At 38.3% G+C, this 17,351-nt stretch overlaps 1 protein-coding gene across 35 annotated transcripts in view; it reads right to left on the reverse strand.

Moving 5' to 3' along the window:
• Positions 1 to 17,351, reverse strand: part of NRXN1 (neurexin 1) — a 681,984-nt gene that overhangs the window by 12,114 nt on the left and 652,519 nt on the right. For 24 of the 35 annotated variants that reach the window (XM_064709392.1, XM_064709384.1, XM_064709383.1 and 21 more), the window contains one exon: positions 7,037 to 7,124. In XM_064709392.1, coding sequence (XP_064565462.1) covers positions 7,037 to 7,124 — 88 coding nt within the window. The remainder of the gene's footprint in view (positions 1 to 7,036; positions 7,125 to 17,351) is intronic. The other 11 variants (XM_064709393.1, XM_064709389.1, XM_064709391.1 and 8 more) reach the window with 1 other exon arrangement.

Here is a 17,351-nt window from a genome sequence, read left to right on the forward strand (position 1 = left end):
AATTTCCTGGTAGTGAAAAATCTAAGGAATCCCACTGAAGTCAGTGGATTTGTGAATGGGTGATGTGGAGGGCCTGGTTTGCTTCTCCAGTCCTGGTATCACAGCAGCATCTTGTGCTGCAGCTTTGCCTGTAAATGCCTTCAGAACTGATTCACTAACTGTCTTTTACATCTTTAAAAGAAAGAAAAATAACAGATCCCTCTTTCTTTGGACACTCATTCAGGTGCATTGAGTAACGTCCCCATTTTTGTTGAATTATTGTTCATAAAGAGAACATGTCTTGGTACTACTCGAAATGTTGCCACTCTATTTTGTCAGTTCTGTGGACATGTCTAACTCCAAACCACTGAACATGTAACAGCAGGACTAACAACTGCCCCTTAGTAAATTTCTCTGCACAAGAGTTGCCTTTTTGTGTTGTCTCTGTATGTCTGAAGCATGAAATCAAGATTTACCTTTCCACACAAATAATAATGCCAGTGTTTGCACCCTGAATGTTTGCTAGCTGGGATTAAACCCCAGCAGCCATTCTTATTTAACTGTTCTGTGTTTTATAGAAGAGAGAAGACCCAGCTTTAGCAAGGATATGCATGGGATATGAATACACCCCCAAAGTTCACACCCAAGGAAAATCATTCATCATTTACGCACCGGCGGAGAGGCTCCTGTGTGAGTTACCAGAGCCTTGTGTGATTTACAGCACTCTGATGGCAATATTTCTCACCACAGAGAACACCGAGCTGCAGGTATTGCACTGCCAGAAAACCACAGTGTGCAGGAAAAAAAGCCACCTGCCCTGAATCCATCTATATTCCTCTGTCTGACACTAGGAATGTATGAAAATCCCAAGAAATGGCTAGAAGCCTCCAGTTCTACTCAGTATTCCCAAGTTTCAATGGCATGGTTGGCAAAGGGTAGAGGTTAGCTATAGCACAATGGATCAGTCATGGTTTTTAACCTCACTTCTTTAGATAATTGGGAAAAAAAATCTTTTTGATCAAATTCAAATTAGAAGTACCATATTTGTAATTCACTGTGACAGGCACTAGGACCTCAGCCTGTTGACAAAGAAGGAGTTCAGTTAACAATAAAATAATTTGTAAAATTGTAGCATTTTACTTTCTGTTCCTATGGAGAAGGCTTTATGATCTATTTAAAAAAAAAATTAAATAAGCTTAAAAAGTATTTTATCTTGAATTGAAGGGAGATTAATTTATATCTTAATCCCATCAGTTCCTTCATGCACAGCCATAGTAAGTGCTAACACTTGTAAAGTTTGTAAATAAAGCATAGTTTTTATCCTGTAGTAGCCTATACAGAGATGACTATGTGTATCACATCTAAACACTTTAAAAGTCTAATTCAAGACAACCCAGTGATCTTTCTGGCACTGGAAATGCATATAGAACTACAGGATAATTGGACTGAGGCACAAATATTCCCTTTATGTCTCAAGTCATAATGAACACAGTAACCCTATGAACTAACTGTAATTTTATTTTTCTTTGTTTCAGCTTCTTGCACAATGAATTCCATGAAGAGCATTAAACAGGGCACTTGCAGTGATGTATAAATTATAGGAGTCACTTCACCTCCTACTGCAATGTTATCTTGCTGCCAGATGCACCAGGAATACAGTGCAGCAATTCGTGACAGGAAAAGAAAGCAAAACTTCTAGTAATGAGCATAAAACACTCACAAATCCATATTTCACAGCTCTGCCTGTTAAAAAAACAGGTATCAGTGCTGGGACCAAACCTAAACCATCACAAGGTGGCTGAGAATATAGGGTTCTGAGCCATCTAATTTGTCCAACGTGCTGTCACAGAGAAGAGGACATGAGTGTGTAGGAAGAAGTTTGCACGTAAAGCCCCACACTGTTCTGCTGACAGGACAAAGCCTTCCCCAAAGCAGTGGCTGCTCCCTAAAAGTCATCTTTAGCAGTGGCTTGTTCACTCTCTAGGCTAAACTGGTGCTTTGGAGATTTCTTTGCTTTGGTTGTCACCAGTTGTTTTCTGCAATGCAATTAGTCTGGCCAATATATAGGAAAAAATAAAAAGATGCGCAAAGATCAGCCCAGAAGCATCTATCCTATTAACCATTCTTTCTTAATAATATAGGAGAATAAATTATTTCATTTATCCCTCTGAATTAAGAATTAGGGCTAAGAAAGCTAACTAGTGCTACCAGCTACCATACCTGACTGAACTCTGTCCTTTTTATCCGCAGAATGATAAAGAACAAGACCTGCCACCAATCAAATTTTGCCCTGGGAAGTGGAAGCCAAAAACTGCCAAAACAAGAGATGAAGGGGTATTTTCTTTGGTTCCCACATGTGGAGTTCCACTGGTTGACAGACACTTGTTTGAACCTGAAGAAAAATCCCTCTTTTCACTTTACCTTCTGCTAAAATTCCCAAGACCAGTGAATAGACTGGCTTTAAGACCACCAAAACCTCTTCTTATCCGATTTCAGCTGGGGCTGTAAGAGAAGCTTTCAACCCAATTGTGAGCTTAAGCCTCTTTTGAGTCACGAATTTGAGAAAGATTTAAAATTCATTTGCAGAAAAAGAACTGTTTGTGTGTTTGTCTAAAACTGTAAGACTTTTTTCAGGTTGAGATTTCCCTGCCATTAAACTCAGTCATTTCACTTCATTTGACCCAACTCAGACCTCTCTGCCTTTTGGAACATTTCAATAGCTGCAGAAGTGGTTAGATAATAGCTAACAAATAAAATACCAGCCCAGAGTAACTGGAACAAATAAGCTGTGTAGCACAAATGCTCACTGTAACTCAGCAGAAATCAGAGCTCTCTACAGAGCTCAGCATGGCTGGAACAGCAGTCCTGATGTGAAGAATGGCAATTTGTCCACCTGCAGTTTTATAACTCCTCATGTAAAATCAGTAAATTGTCCCAGGTTTTGGTTTGGTTTTTTTGGATAGGTTACCACTAAATTTTTTTGTAACTTGTCTACAAAATGAAAAGGTTTTATTATGTCCTCCATAACATGAAGTAAAGGACATATAAACTGGTTTTTTTATTATTATTATTATCATCATCCTCAATCGTCATGTTGTTGCTGGTATTTAGGGGGAGGTGGAGAGACGGTGAAAGCAATACTTGTTGCCTTACTACACAAAATATAATGCAAAAAAAAATATGTTGACTAAGTTTTGCATGCTAATAAATTTGTTATGACTTCATCCAATTATGGCACATTTAGCAGTTTGTATACCACAATGAAATCTGCAATTATAATTTTTGTAACTTTATGTTCCAGACAAGATGATGGGATTGCTGCTCAGCAGCTCCTAATCGGGTTTACATTTTTATGTCCTATATGAAATTTGTGGCAAATTGCATCTTTCCATTTATTATTTAGCAGACAGGTGCACAGAAAGCAAAGCTGGTGGTAGCAGAGTGGGACTTGTTAGCCACTACAAACTGCAACATATTTGTACTAGGAAAAAACCCCTATTTTATGCATAAATCTCACTAATTAGTAAAATCTGGATAAGCAGTATTTTCTATGAGATATGGGTGTGCCATATTCAAACTGTTTGTTGAATAGGCTCTCGTTTGGAGCTGAGAACATTGGTTAGAAACAGGCATATTATGGCCAGTCAGTCATCACAGAAATATTGAGTTATGGCTCTGTTAACAAAACTGCAAGGGCTTTGGCCATCCCTTGATTGAATTCATACCATCACTTGCCATGAGGTGGATTCCTTTGCTGAAGGATCCCGCACTACAGCCTCTGAAGTGAAAACACAGAAGTAAAGCAGCCCTAATCATGGTACTTTCAGCCTCCTAGAATTCCTTGTTAGAATAGATAAATTTCACCACCATTAGTGAGGACGTTGAGGAGAAGCTCGTTGTGGAGAAGCCAGCCTGGTTTGTGAAAAGGGTTAAGGGGGAAAAGCTGAACTGAGCCATGGGGATATTTTAAATGGAGGGACAAATCCTTCTGAATCTCCTATTCCAACTGAAAAGAAAAACAATCATCAGACTCTCACTGCCAACAGCACTGTGCTTCTCTCCTTGAATTCCAGCCTACTGTTAGGAGCAGCTCAAATCCACATGGAGACTGCAGTATTATGGAGATTGAGCAATGCCTACCTGACTATTCATGGAAAAGGGTTATTCATAACACTAAGTGACTAAGACTAAAACAGAGAGACTGATATGCCAGAAGTTACAACTTCAGTAACCCCCTTGGCTCAGGTATTTTCAAGTATGATAAAATGACAAGGCTGATGAAGGCAAATTAACAGCTTTTAAAAGTTGAGAGTGGGAGGATGAATGACATTTTGATGAGAAGAATGACAGATAAAATGATCCAGACAATTGGGATTATGCAGAACATAATTCCTGTGCCAATCCACAGTTTTTTTTAAAAAGCAGTAGCAGTTGGGATCTGACAAATGAAACAGTAAAACTGTTCTTAAATAAACAAAAATGAGGAGTGTAGCTGTGTGATGAATGCTAAGATAAAACAGGAAAGCTGAACACCAGCATGTAAAGCTAATGAAAATATCTTGCTGAAAAACTAACATTCACATCCCTTTCCTGAACCATAGTTTGGAAAGGAACAATAAGCTGCCAGAAAGTTTCATTTCACCTCTCCCATTCTTGCACCCACCAGCTAAATGACTCTGCATGGCTCAGGACTACCAAACACTGCAGCCCCAGAGCTCAAACTACCTCAGAGAAGAATTATTCTAAAATTTCATTGGCTTTCAGTGAGCTGTAAGCCTGAGAAAATATAAATACAGCTTTAATACCCAGGTGATTTGGAAAATTATTTAGTGCTATGTAACCAACATATTGCTTTAAAATTACCTTATAAAGTAGAATAACACCCTCCTAAATGTCAATTTGTCTACTGAACAGCACTGCCTGAGTTAACTACAGCAAGGAAACAACTGGCATGAATGAGCTCAGAGCCGTAAGAGCTACTGCACTGACTCATACTGGACAGGACAGTCTTGCTAAACTCAAGAATTTGTAAATGAGAATGAAGGTGCAGGAAAAAAAAAATATCCCTGAATATTTTGATCATAATGTCTGAGACTTCTGTGAGGGAAATATCTCCCTGAGAGGTGCAAAACTGTGTAAATGTACCTGTTGCTACTCAGTTTTAAGAACAATCATTCAATTTAATGGAATTTTGAAAATTACTCTGAAATCCTTTAATTGGAAAGCAAAAGGAAATAATCCTGAAGTATCATCATCAAACCTTTAAATTGGTTCCTGGAAGGGCTCAAATGCCATCCTGCAGGTCTGTCAGACACTGAGATAAGTCATATATGCCTTTACTTCAGTTAAAGTAAATAATTCTTGCATGTGGGTATCAAGTTCTGTGACTTAAAATAGGAACCATGCATTTGCATATGAAGAAATATTTCATTTGTCTTAGGGCTATGCAGACATTTCTCCTGCCCCAGATTTTGGCATCATACTAAGATGGCTCTTAGTTGCTATTTACATGAATACATTAATCTCAAATTAAATTGGTTTCTATTCAAGCTAAATATGTTACTGCACAACAAATAGATCTTAATTCTTTTACTGTAAGTGAAGTAGCAAGCACCAAAGATTACCAAATTATCTCAGACAACTAGAGTGGGTGTGCTATCAAACAGCAGAGAATTCAAGGGAATTCTGGAGAAAACTCTGTGGAAAACTGAGATATATCTATATGGCTGTTCACTCAGGAAATATAAAACCTAAACCAAACCAACAAAGAAGCAGGAATAATTCATTGGACTATCTAGGATTATTTTAAAGGATAGGAAATTTTGCAGCCCTTTCACTTCAATGATGAACGTTGGGATTTTTAGAGATGATACATAGTATTTAACTAAACATAACTGAATATAATTAAACCTTTGGAACAGATTGCTCACAGAAGTTGTGGATGTTCCATCCCCTGAAGTGTCCAAGGCCAAGCTGGATGGGCTTTTGAGCAACCAGGTCTAGTGGAAGGTGTCCCTGCCCATGGCAGGCGTTTGGGACTAGATATAGTCAAAGGCCTCTTCCAAAGCAAGTTTTCCTATTATTTCACAGAGGAGAATTACCACCAAATCTCCACTATCCAGCAGAATTGGAAATACATGGCCAAAACACTACCAAGTTCTTGTTCCATACCAAATACTAGAATATCAAAATATCTTGTTTCTGGTTACAACTAAAACATACACTCTGAATAGGCTTCTCTAGTCAAAAAAAAGAAAAAAAAAATTTGAGACTGTTGTAGTCTATGTCTTCAGGCTTTATCCATCTACACAAAATTTCATACCACCAACAGAAACAAAAATAAATTCAACTCTATCTTCCAGTGCATGAAGGCAGCCTATAAGAAAAATGGAGAGGGACTTTTTACAGGAGCTGACAGGACATAGGAAAATGGGTTCAAACTGAAGTACACTAGGTTTAGATTAGATATTAGGAAAAGATTCTTCCCCGTGAGATTGGTGAGGCACTGGAACAGGATTCCCAGAGAAGCTGTGAATGTCCCATCCCTGGAGGTGCTCAGGGCCAGGTTGGATGGAGCTTTGAGCAACCTGGTCTAGTGAAAAGTGTCCCTGACCACATCAGGGGGATTGGAACTAGATGATCTTTAAGGTCCCTTCCAACCCAGGCCATTCTACAGTTCCATGACATAACACAACATTTTCAATATATTTTTATCTTACTGAGGGCAATGCTTAAGGCACAAAAAATAGCAATACCTTCCTGCTAAGTGAAGCTGCACTTTCTTTATCACAACACAGTTGCAGAGGCCCTAGAATGCCCTTCCTAGTCCATCCTCAGGTCCTCAGCCAAGCCATAACTTTGCTCAGACCATGACATGTGCTCCCATCTGATGCCTTGGAGCTGACCCTTCGTCTCTGCCAACACCACCACGTGTAGAAAGGGCCCAATTCAGCCTCTCCTTGAGATGCACAAAAGGACTGTCCTGCTAGCTGGGGCCCTGGGGGACTGCAGCATGCAAATATGAAAGAAAAGAAAGTAATAAAAAAAGTTGACTAACCTAACCCACCTGAGCTCGGCTCACAGGGATCGATGTCCTCATCATCGCTGGGACATTCAGCCGAGGCCACCAGGATGTCATCTGAAGTCTGCAAAGAAAATAAGAGTCAAATAGATGTACTTGGATTGACTGAACGTGTTGTAAGTTTCTCACCAGCATGTCTTCCTTTTTTCTTCTTTTTTCTTTTTTTTTTGAATTTATGCAAGGCCCAGAGCGTTTCAGACTTAAAGTGTAATGGTGCAGTGACACTCTCCAACTCTGTATTAATGGGACTTTGCTTTTCAATTTGCACTTGTCAGGATTTAGAATTGTGTTAGATATCCAGTGTGGGCGCTTACACATTTTAATTTTTTTTTTTTCTTTTTGTAATAAGGACAGAAAGTAGAAGGACAGAATATGTATATTGAGGCTGCTGGTCTTTCCTCTTTATCTCCAATATCTCTACTATGATATTACTGAGAACATTGAGGGCATTAAAATACAAGTCAAAATAATGAACTGCCTGCAGTGCAGCTGTTAAAACTATTATAAATGTAGTGATATTTTCTCCATTAACTGCACTTGCTTTTTTCAGATGTATAGTCAAAAAAAAAAATGAAAAAAGCAAACATATCTCTCACTGAGCTGAAAACTATTTAATGAAAAGAAACTCAAGGAAAGAAAACAATAATAAATGCATATATCCTAGAAATTATTATGGTATTTTCTGAAATAAGTGAAAACATCTTATTTTCTTAAATAGGTGAAGCACAGTGTGAGTGCTATGGTTAGAGCCAAAATGCATTTGGACAATTTTTTGTATAAAGAAATTATATAAATTAGGACAAAGGAGACAAACCAGTGGATGTATGGCAAAACAGACCATAAAAGTTCAAAAAAGAACTGGAGAATTCCTATCTACTGCTTCTTACAGTGCAAGAACAAGGAGATATTCAATGAAACGCTGAGACAATCAATCAGTCAACACGAAAAAATGAGTATCTTTTCAAGCCACCTCTGAGAACAGTCATTTAGAAATGTAATAGGAACACCTACAGTAATTCAGGGAAATAATAGGAGGGAAATATAAACTGTCATGCACCTGGTCATTACTCAAGAAATTACTAAAGAGGTTAAGAAGACGCTTTTCCTATGGGTGAGGTGTTTCATAACTGTCCATCTCAAACTTCTGTTCACCTCACTGAAGGAAATACATGGAGACAATAAAATACTACATCATATTCAAACGAGAGGCTCAGGACATAGCAGGCAAAAAGCCATTATTGGATTCCTGTATGATAAATATGCCAACAGCCCATTTCAGTGAATGCAAAACTTTCTTCCTTTATCTCTCCATGGGTATAGAGGAGGGACATAAAATGCAAGAAAGTTTTCCTTCATCAGTTTAAATCTGAAGATGTAAAAATTTTATAGCTGTGCAGCAGGGCCAAAGGCTAAGCAATGCTGTTTATCATTATTATTCTAACCAGAGTTTTAAAGCGAAGCATATTACAGTAATAGGCTTTACTCTGTCATGCTTCAAGAATATTAATGAATATAAGCTTTCAGCACTTCTCTGAAGTAGGGAAGTGATACAGGAATACATTCATTAATATGTGAGGCATAACAAAGAAAAGCCCATCATAATAATAATCATAATATATTTTAGAGGTAAAAGACTGAGGCATAACGGAATGAAGTAACTTGCTGAAGGTAATCAAAAAGGCTATAGACAACAGCTATGTTTGGATGCCATAATCACAAAAATTATCTTTCCTTATAGCTGAGAAAATGTGTAGCTAGAGGAAACAACTGTAAACCTGAAATACTGCCAAAATTAGATTTGCAAGATTTAAAAAACACCCCAAAAAAAGCTTTTTAGTTGTCCTTCATTTCTACTGGTAGAAAACCAAAGTTGTAACAAAAGCCAACTGCAAACATCCTCTTGAATTTCCAATGTCCATTTCTTATCCCCAGATGACAACCATTTAAGCTTGAAAACCAGTAGCTTGGTCTCTTTGAGAAAAATTACCATTTTTTTTATATGAAGAAAAAATAACCAAGTAACCAACAAAGCCTGCCCATAAGAAAATATCTCTGTGCTGTAAACCCCACAACCATCAGGCATAAAAACATAATAATAAGCACATAAAGTACCATGCATCTTCCGAAGAGTTTCAACTTGGTAAGTGTAAAGCATCAGTGTCAAATTTTTCCTTTTGCCCACAACACTGGACAAGACAATACTTTTATGACCTGTAGCCAGAATTCTGAATATTTATCAATGGATCACTGAGGAGCTCTACACAAATACCATTAAACAGAGAGGATCACATGCATACTCAACATTCACATCAAGAAATTGTCTCAGACCTACTGGTCTGACTGGGATTTTGATTTAGGAGTGCTTTGGCCCATGCACAGATGGGTCACCCTTGTAACTTGAATGACCCAAGAAGAAACGATCAGACAGATTTATGGGATTATTGCAGTGTCTCTGATTACCCTTGATATAGGACAGCATGGTAGGTCTTCAGGTAACTGTACTTTGTACAATTTGTGGTATGTTCAAAATTCTGGTAATTCAAAATCACCAGAAAAATAATGTACTTTAAGTATTTTCATGTCTGAGAGATACTTTGCTGAGCTACTTGTAAGAGAGTGTCAAAACTGTCTTCATAAAGTGACACTAATTCCAATCTATAGAAAGAGTATTCATACTTCTACAAGAAGAAAGGGTTGTTCTTGAATAATAAAAATGCATGTGTATTATGGGTACAGAAATGAATAATACCTTAAATAAATGCGAATACAGAATGTTGAGAAAGACTTCATTAATACCTCAGCATATTAAAGGAAGTAATGTATGTTTCAAAGTCAATACTTGGTATAAAACTCATTTTTTTGTAAGCAATAATCAAGTACCAGCAGCTGAATAAGAAGCCAAGTGATAAGATGATGCGAAAAGTGTTTTTATTTAGAAAATATCTGAAGAAGAATTTGAGTTTTAGTACCAAGTGAAGGATGTGTCACAATCTGCCCTTATTCACCCTTTTCCCCAAATCCAAACAGCCTTTTGCTGCTAGTCATACATATTTTCAGAGAAAAGGGCAAAGGAGCTATGAAAGGCAGGTGAGATACCAGTGACCAAACTACAAATGAAAGCTATTGGTCTGCCTGACAGAATTCAAAATGGGATTCAGAATTAGCTAAAACACTTGATAATATAGAGAATACATAGATTAAACACTGTGGGCCAGTTACTTTCTGGAGTTATTTCTCCAGAAGAGCTCTGACTGATGTGAATTTACCTGAAGAGAGAGCAGAATTTAGACCTGAACATGTAAGACAGCCATGGGGTGCAGATCAATAATGCAAGATAGAGTAATGTGTTTTACTGACTTGACATTATCTTTTCTTCATGCTTTTTAATTTGGATGGGAAGATTTAAACCAAATCAGTTCTCCTAAGCGAATTGCCATTGTTGCTAGCACGATGGCTAATTTACAGGACACTGCTTCAAGCATTCTCATTAATCAAGGATTTAAAAGTCAGTGGAAAATCCCTTATTTACAGTGAATGCCTAATGGGATAACATCCAACTGGTATCATCATCATACACGATTGGATTAGAATGTGTCTTGGGTGAGTTGTTCAAATTCATTTAAGAGGTGATACTCCAGTTGTAAGAAATTTTAAAAAAAAATTAAAATAGAAGGTGCACAGCGTAAAATATCAGCCAGAATTTCTTTTAATTGCTTCTTCTTTTCTTTGTGCATTTTCAGAGATTTTTCAGATTCAATTTGCAGCTATGACTGTGCAATTTAAAATGCAGTCCACTGTAAAATGTGGATTCTCAGAAAGCTGGACATCTGTACACATATAAAAAAAAAAAAAAAACTTACAATTAACATGGCAATGAAAAAATGGAGCAAAAAAAAATCCCATATTTAGTAAAACTAGAATTCATTGCAGAATGTTGGTTCTGACAAATATTCAGGGGTGTGGCCCCTGCAGGAATAGGTCTTGCTTACATCAGCTATGTCTGTTTGCAAAAATAAAGAAATTGGGATTTGTCTCTCAGCCAAGAGACAGTTTAAAATACCACCAATCTGCCACCTTGCCTGAGGAAGGAAATGGTGACTATTTCAAGAAAGCTCCTGGCCAGATGAAAAAGTGACGCTGTAGTCATGGCTTAAATGCAGTGACAATCTGTAGCTATGGATAAATATCAAGCTGCCTCAAAGGTTACTATCCCTGGTTCAAAACTAGTACCAGAAAATGTCTGTGCCCTTCTAATAGTGATCTCTGAATGCTATGTCATTAAAAGAAATAATTGGAAATGAATAAACAATACAGGAAAGTAATTTTTTATTATTATTCATTTTTTTGCATGACTGAGATTAAATACACACCAACTTACTCCGTTTTTATGTATGAAGTCTACTATACCTGAGGGTATGAGAGAAATATGACCTAAAAATTAAATCAGCAATCTGAGCTGTGCATTCATTAACAGTATAATGGATCCTGCATATTTTCTGCTGTAGTATGGCACCAGCTCTCCTTTAAATCATAGCACCCTACAGCTACTCTGAATATAGTTTATTCCTTTCTTGTTCAATAATATACTTTATCCAATGAGAACTTCAAGCAAATCCAAATTACACAATAGCTAAAAACTAGCAGTCCTAAATTATTATATGAATTATAACCAGCACAACCCCTTATGACTACTCTTTAAATTATTTCAGACGAGAACTTCAACTGCATAACTCAGAATTACTCTTATTTATTTGTACAGCTCTAGTGCTGAATGCCAGCAGAGACCAGTGCTGTTGTGCCTGCTGCCAAAGGCAGCTGGAAAGCAAAGGTTCTGCTCTGAGGAGCTTTGATTTTGGACAGCAAATGAGTGGGAGAGGGAGCAGAGGATGAGAAGGGTCAGGTGAGGATGCTACTGAGAGGCGCTGGCAGCTACACAGCGGCTCTGATCTAGCACATTTCCCAAAATTATGCCCCCATAGAGCAGGAAGGAAGGTCAGAAAGAAATCAGGCACAGGAAAGCCAGGCAGGAGCCTGTGGCTGGCCAAGGAGATGCTGGGAACAGATGGTGCCTGGCTAGCGCTGCCGAGGCTGCAAAGCCTCTCCGAGGAAACTCTGCGTGTTTGGGGGCGTCTGGTGAGTGTGGGGATGGGGACAGGAGGGTAGCACTGACACAGGCAGGCAGCACCCATGGATGGGATCGAGGGCATGGTCAAGGCAGGGGAAGATGGAGCAGGGCTGTTTTGGGAGGGGAACTAGCAAAGGAAGCGAAAAATTATTGGTGAGTGTCACAGACATCTTTTCATTGAAATCCTTTCGTTAGGATTTTTACTGCTGAAGCTGAGAAGTTTCAGCAACAAATATAAACATTGATTATCTGCTGCTGTGGAATGCAACAGGTGCATCTATGATTGGCCCATGTTGGATGTGTATAATTAATGGCCAATCAAGGACCAAGCTCTCTGGGACAGAATCAGAGAGAGCTCCTTTGTTATTCACTCTTTCCTATTCTTAGCTTAGCTAGCCTTCTGACAACTTTTCTCTCTTTTCTTTTTAGTATAGTCATAATGTAATATATATCATAAAATAATAAATCAAGCCTTCTGAACAGGAGATCAACATTCTCGCCTCTCTCTTCACCCTGAAGACCCTTGTGACCACTGTCACAGGTGAGGTCACAGGAGCAAAGGAGACAAGGTGGCAAAAGGGGAGGGCCAGGTACCAGGGAGGTGGTATCAAGAGACACGATTATGTGAAGATTAATGGGTAAGAATCCAATGACTGTTAGCAAATGGCTGTCTGAAAACATGCTTTCAGATGTAGACAAGGAAATTAAACCTCTAATTCTCCTTTCCCCCCTTTCTGTAATGCTTAATTATAATCTCTGCTTGTTTCATTTTTCCTCCTGAAAACAAAGCTTATTCAAATAATTGCAATTTAGTTCAGAGAGAATCAGCTACAAGTGATTTTTAAATATAAAGGTCTGCATCAATTTGGCAAAGCCTGTATAGCTACAGCCACAGTGTAAAGGAAGGTTTTGGAAACCTAACAGATAAACACTACTGTCTTCTTCATTAGCATATTTTTCAAGCTTTTCTTGAAAAATATGTTTCATGCAACATCTACATAAAGGAGCTCAGAGCAATCCTTTTATACTTTTGTACTCGACACATTCATTTCCGGGGCAGAGAGGGACTTTCCCAAAAACTAATCCCTTGCACATATTCCTTTTCCCCCCTTTTTCCCCTTTAAATGGACAAATAAAGTAACCTACATCAATGGGAGTGCTGGAAGAAACCAACAGAGTATGAAACATCACAAAAGACTTCATGTGGAAAAACTCAGATTTCATCTTTTCAGGATGGGATTAACTGCACAATCTTCTAGCCAAGACTGCGTAAGTTGAATTTAATTCTCGGTGTAAGAAGCAGATCTTCGTGACTGGTTATTGAGACAGCTGTGGAAAGAAACTCGAATATGTCACATTAATCAGGTGTACTCCTCATCTGGTGTTAATAACCTGCCACTGCATGAGGCAGTTTGCTGGGAAAGAGGCAATAGTGATGTAACAGTAATATCAGCTCTGGATGATTTGCTGTTTAGACAACTGCCTAGAACGTTGTATTTAACCTGCTATAGGTCAAACAAGTACATGTGCATCAATTGCTGCCCGTCCACCCACATCCAAAAAGTACCTTCTCAGCACTGTGCTGCTGAAAAATGTTATTTCTGGACATGGGTATTAAAATGCTAATATTTCAAGCACATGCACAATATTTATTAAATCTTTTGCTAACTGCTGACATGTTATTACCCTGTAATGTGAAAATACAGTAACTGAAAATCGAAACACTTTCTCAAAACTAGCTGTGATCTAATTAATACTACCATGTTATTTCTTGAATTGTCAGTGTTTGATGCTGGGAGAAAGCAAAAGCCTTGATTAAAAAGTTTCTCTCACAGGAAAAAAAAAAAGGAAAGAAACCTAGAGGATACAGAACCCAAATACAATAAGGCCTTTCAATCAGTGAAATGAGTGCTGTAGAAATTCCATTCAGAGGAGGAGGTGAAAAGCTCAAGATGATGCCTCAGATGCCCTGCAGGGCACCTTCAGCCTCTGTCCTCAAATCCCAGCAGTGAGGGGAACACACCTGCTCCACACAGCAAAACAAGAGTCACCTCAATTCTTGCCTCCACCTCTCCACATACACACAGTTTATCTTTCCACACAATAACCTTAAAATCCATGGTATTCATTCCATGCAGAAAGACTTTTGTATTATTTCTCCAACCACCCTCTTCCACCCAAACATCTACATTTGTGGCAAAATTGCCACAAATAATGGGAATATATTTGAGAAATGGATTTATAGTAAAATAGTGTCAACAAAACTGTGTGCCTTTAAGCTCAGAATTTGAATTTAATTGCTTTGGTCAAAGTCTTAGAGTCACTCATCTCATCTGTAAAGAAGCAGAGCAGAGAAATTCACATGCTGGCAAAGGTACAGCATTTTACCTGGACAGATAGCCAGGGAGCACTCTGCACTAATCTTCAAAAATTAAAGTATTATTAATTAAAAAATAAGAAAATAATCCAAACATTTTCCTATCAGGTCATGTTCCTTTCCTCCTGCAACATATGGATTAAGTTAATTTCACAGATGTGGACCAAAAGCAATTTCTATATTAATTTTATTTAAAAATATCACATTTCTTGTCCCCTTTTGAAACTCCTTGGATTTGATGCCTAGAAAATGATCCCACTGTTTTTTTTCCATGTTTCTCTTTCAGCTGGGTAACAAATGACCATTAATACATAATATTACATAAAACATAATTAATACACAACAAATCTCCATTAATACATTTTTCACTGGCTACTCTTCCATATTTAAAGGCTTTACAAGAAGATACTTAATAGAACACTCCCTGTTTAACACCAGGGGCTACTTTGGACTTTTATTGAAACAAGCTGATCCTGCACTAGCTGTGGCTCTTGGAAGCAGAGCAAGCAGCAGCCACACAGTGACCAAGTACCAAGAATGGGAGAAGGTGGTTTATTTTTTGAGGTAATTTGGTATTTGCATCAAGGACCAACTGATGTTTACCATGAATGTTGGACTAATGCTTCAAAGCAGTGCTGGCTGCAATCAAGAGTGAATTGTCCATGTCCCACACCCTTCCCATCAAGGCTAACCCATGCCATAAACCCCTGAGCATGAGGAGTCCTGTCAGCATCATGGATATCTTTGCATTGAATAAGACCTAAATTTGTTTTGCAATGTCAGATGAACACACCAGGGTTTGATTTCCTTTCCAAAAAAAAAAAAACAGTATGGCACTGTCTTGCCTCTGACTGGTTCAGGAATATAGGTACAGTAAAAAGACAAAATTGCTTCTATCTGGCAATATTGGGGATGGCTGGCTGGGAATGAGCAAGGAATGAGCTCTCTACGGTGTGTTCACTGCTCCCTTTGCTCCATCTCGCCCTCTCCCTCCCTCCTGCAGTGGGGCTGATGGAAACAGGAGCTCACATCCTGCTCAGGGCCCTTGGGAGCTGCTGGCTGACCCCTCAGCTTGGTCTGATCCAGAGCCCAGAGCAATCCACATGAAGAGTCAGGCACAACTAGCCCAAAGCCAGTTTTTCTCTTGTGCTGGATAAAAAAAAAAAAACAAAAACAAAAACAAAAAAACCCACAGATGGACAGATGTGGCACAAAACTGGACTTTATCTTTTGAAAGTAGGCCCTGCTATGCAACATGCCAGTTACCAAAACCACGGGCACCTAATTGCATAATGCCTATTATTTATACTGTGCCATTTGTGAAAGCTGCCATGGCTGCTTGGATGAAGAACAAATGAGTCACTGCCTTACTCCTTTCTCATCTAACTTTTAGATTCACAGTGGTGTAACGTTTCTGGTTCCAGAAATAGTTTTGTTGGCTGATTTTCATTCTGCAATTACAAATAGTTCTGCGATGGATCATACTGATCAGAAGAAGCTGTGCTACTTTCCAACTTACCTGTTTCACCCTTATTTCCCCCAGGTAATGAAAATAGGTTGAAAACAAGACACAGATAATCTGTGAATTATTTAGAAGACTCTCGTGCTTTCTTTCCAAAATCCTTTCCAGAACATCCATATTCCTCTCCCATAAACACCATAGTTCATTCCAGAGCAAGAACAACAAAAATGCACTTTGATTTTTGTTTTGTTTCTACATTTGCACTGAGCCTAAAATATATGGAATAGAATGTGGTTGATGAAATGCAATCCTATTATTTTCTCCTAGGCGAGAAAATTATTTTGCCTCTAAGTACGAGGGAAATGTTTCTGGGCATTATGCTTTTATTTTCTGCTATCATTTTATTTTTAGCCATCTCTTTTGCTGAAGTAAACATTTTGGTCTCCATTAATTCTGAACTCACAAAACACAGTGGAGACAGTTTTGTATTAACTCAGAGAGAGACTCTGCTTATTAAATGGCAACATTACAACAGTGATAGCAAATCTTTTAATTTATATCCCTGTATTACCAATCACATGCACAGAGATTGTCGAATTTTTGGAATATGACTCTTGCTGCATTTGTATTTATCTCAGAAAACTCAGGCATAGAATTATTAAAGCCTTCAAAATTGACAATTCGAGTTTTTGTCAGGGAAGTGGGGTTGCTTTTAATTGACCATTGAGCTGCTAGTGTAGCCCTTTTTTGTTGCTGTTGTGGAGCTTTGGGTTTTTTTGCAATTTAATCACAAGTTTTAAGACCATTCTTAGCAAAACTTTAGTAAGTCAGAGAAATGACTGAAATCAACATTGGACACTTTTAAGACTCAGCTGGGCTGGTTGATCCTTGAAGTCTCCTTCAACCTGGTGTTCTGTAATTCTGTGATTCACAGTGTTATGAAAATACACCAAAGTTAGAAAGGCACTAACTATGAACTACACTTCCATCTTATTTTTAACAGTTACAGTACTGCCAGTTTTACTCACTGTGAGTCTCCCTGACTGTTAAATTGTGTTACACAAGAACATCTTGATCTACTGATATCCACGGGAATTTTTTTATTAGTCTCAAAAGAGGGGAAGGCAAGGAAAGCCCTTCAGAAGGAGTAATTTCTGAAACTCACATGGAGTCTCTGTTCTCACTTAGCATGTTTTCAGGGTGGAAAAAGCTTTCTTATCTTGTCAGCAACTGCTTAGACTACTAGATTGCTTTTTAGCCATTTAGGTAAACCAGCCATCTCATCTTGCTCCAGAGACAGGTGAGAGATTGAGACAATAGAGGAAAC

This window comes from Zonotrichia leucophrys, chromosome 3, assembly GCF_028769735.1.
Source record: "Zonotrichia leucophrys gambelii isolate GWCS_2022_RI chromosome 3, RI_Zleu_2.0, whole genome shotgun sequence".
Classification (NCBI taxonomy): Eukaryota; Metazoa; Chordata; class Aves; order Passeriformes; family Passerellidae; genus Zonotrichia; species Zonotrichia leucophrys.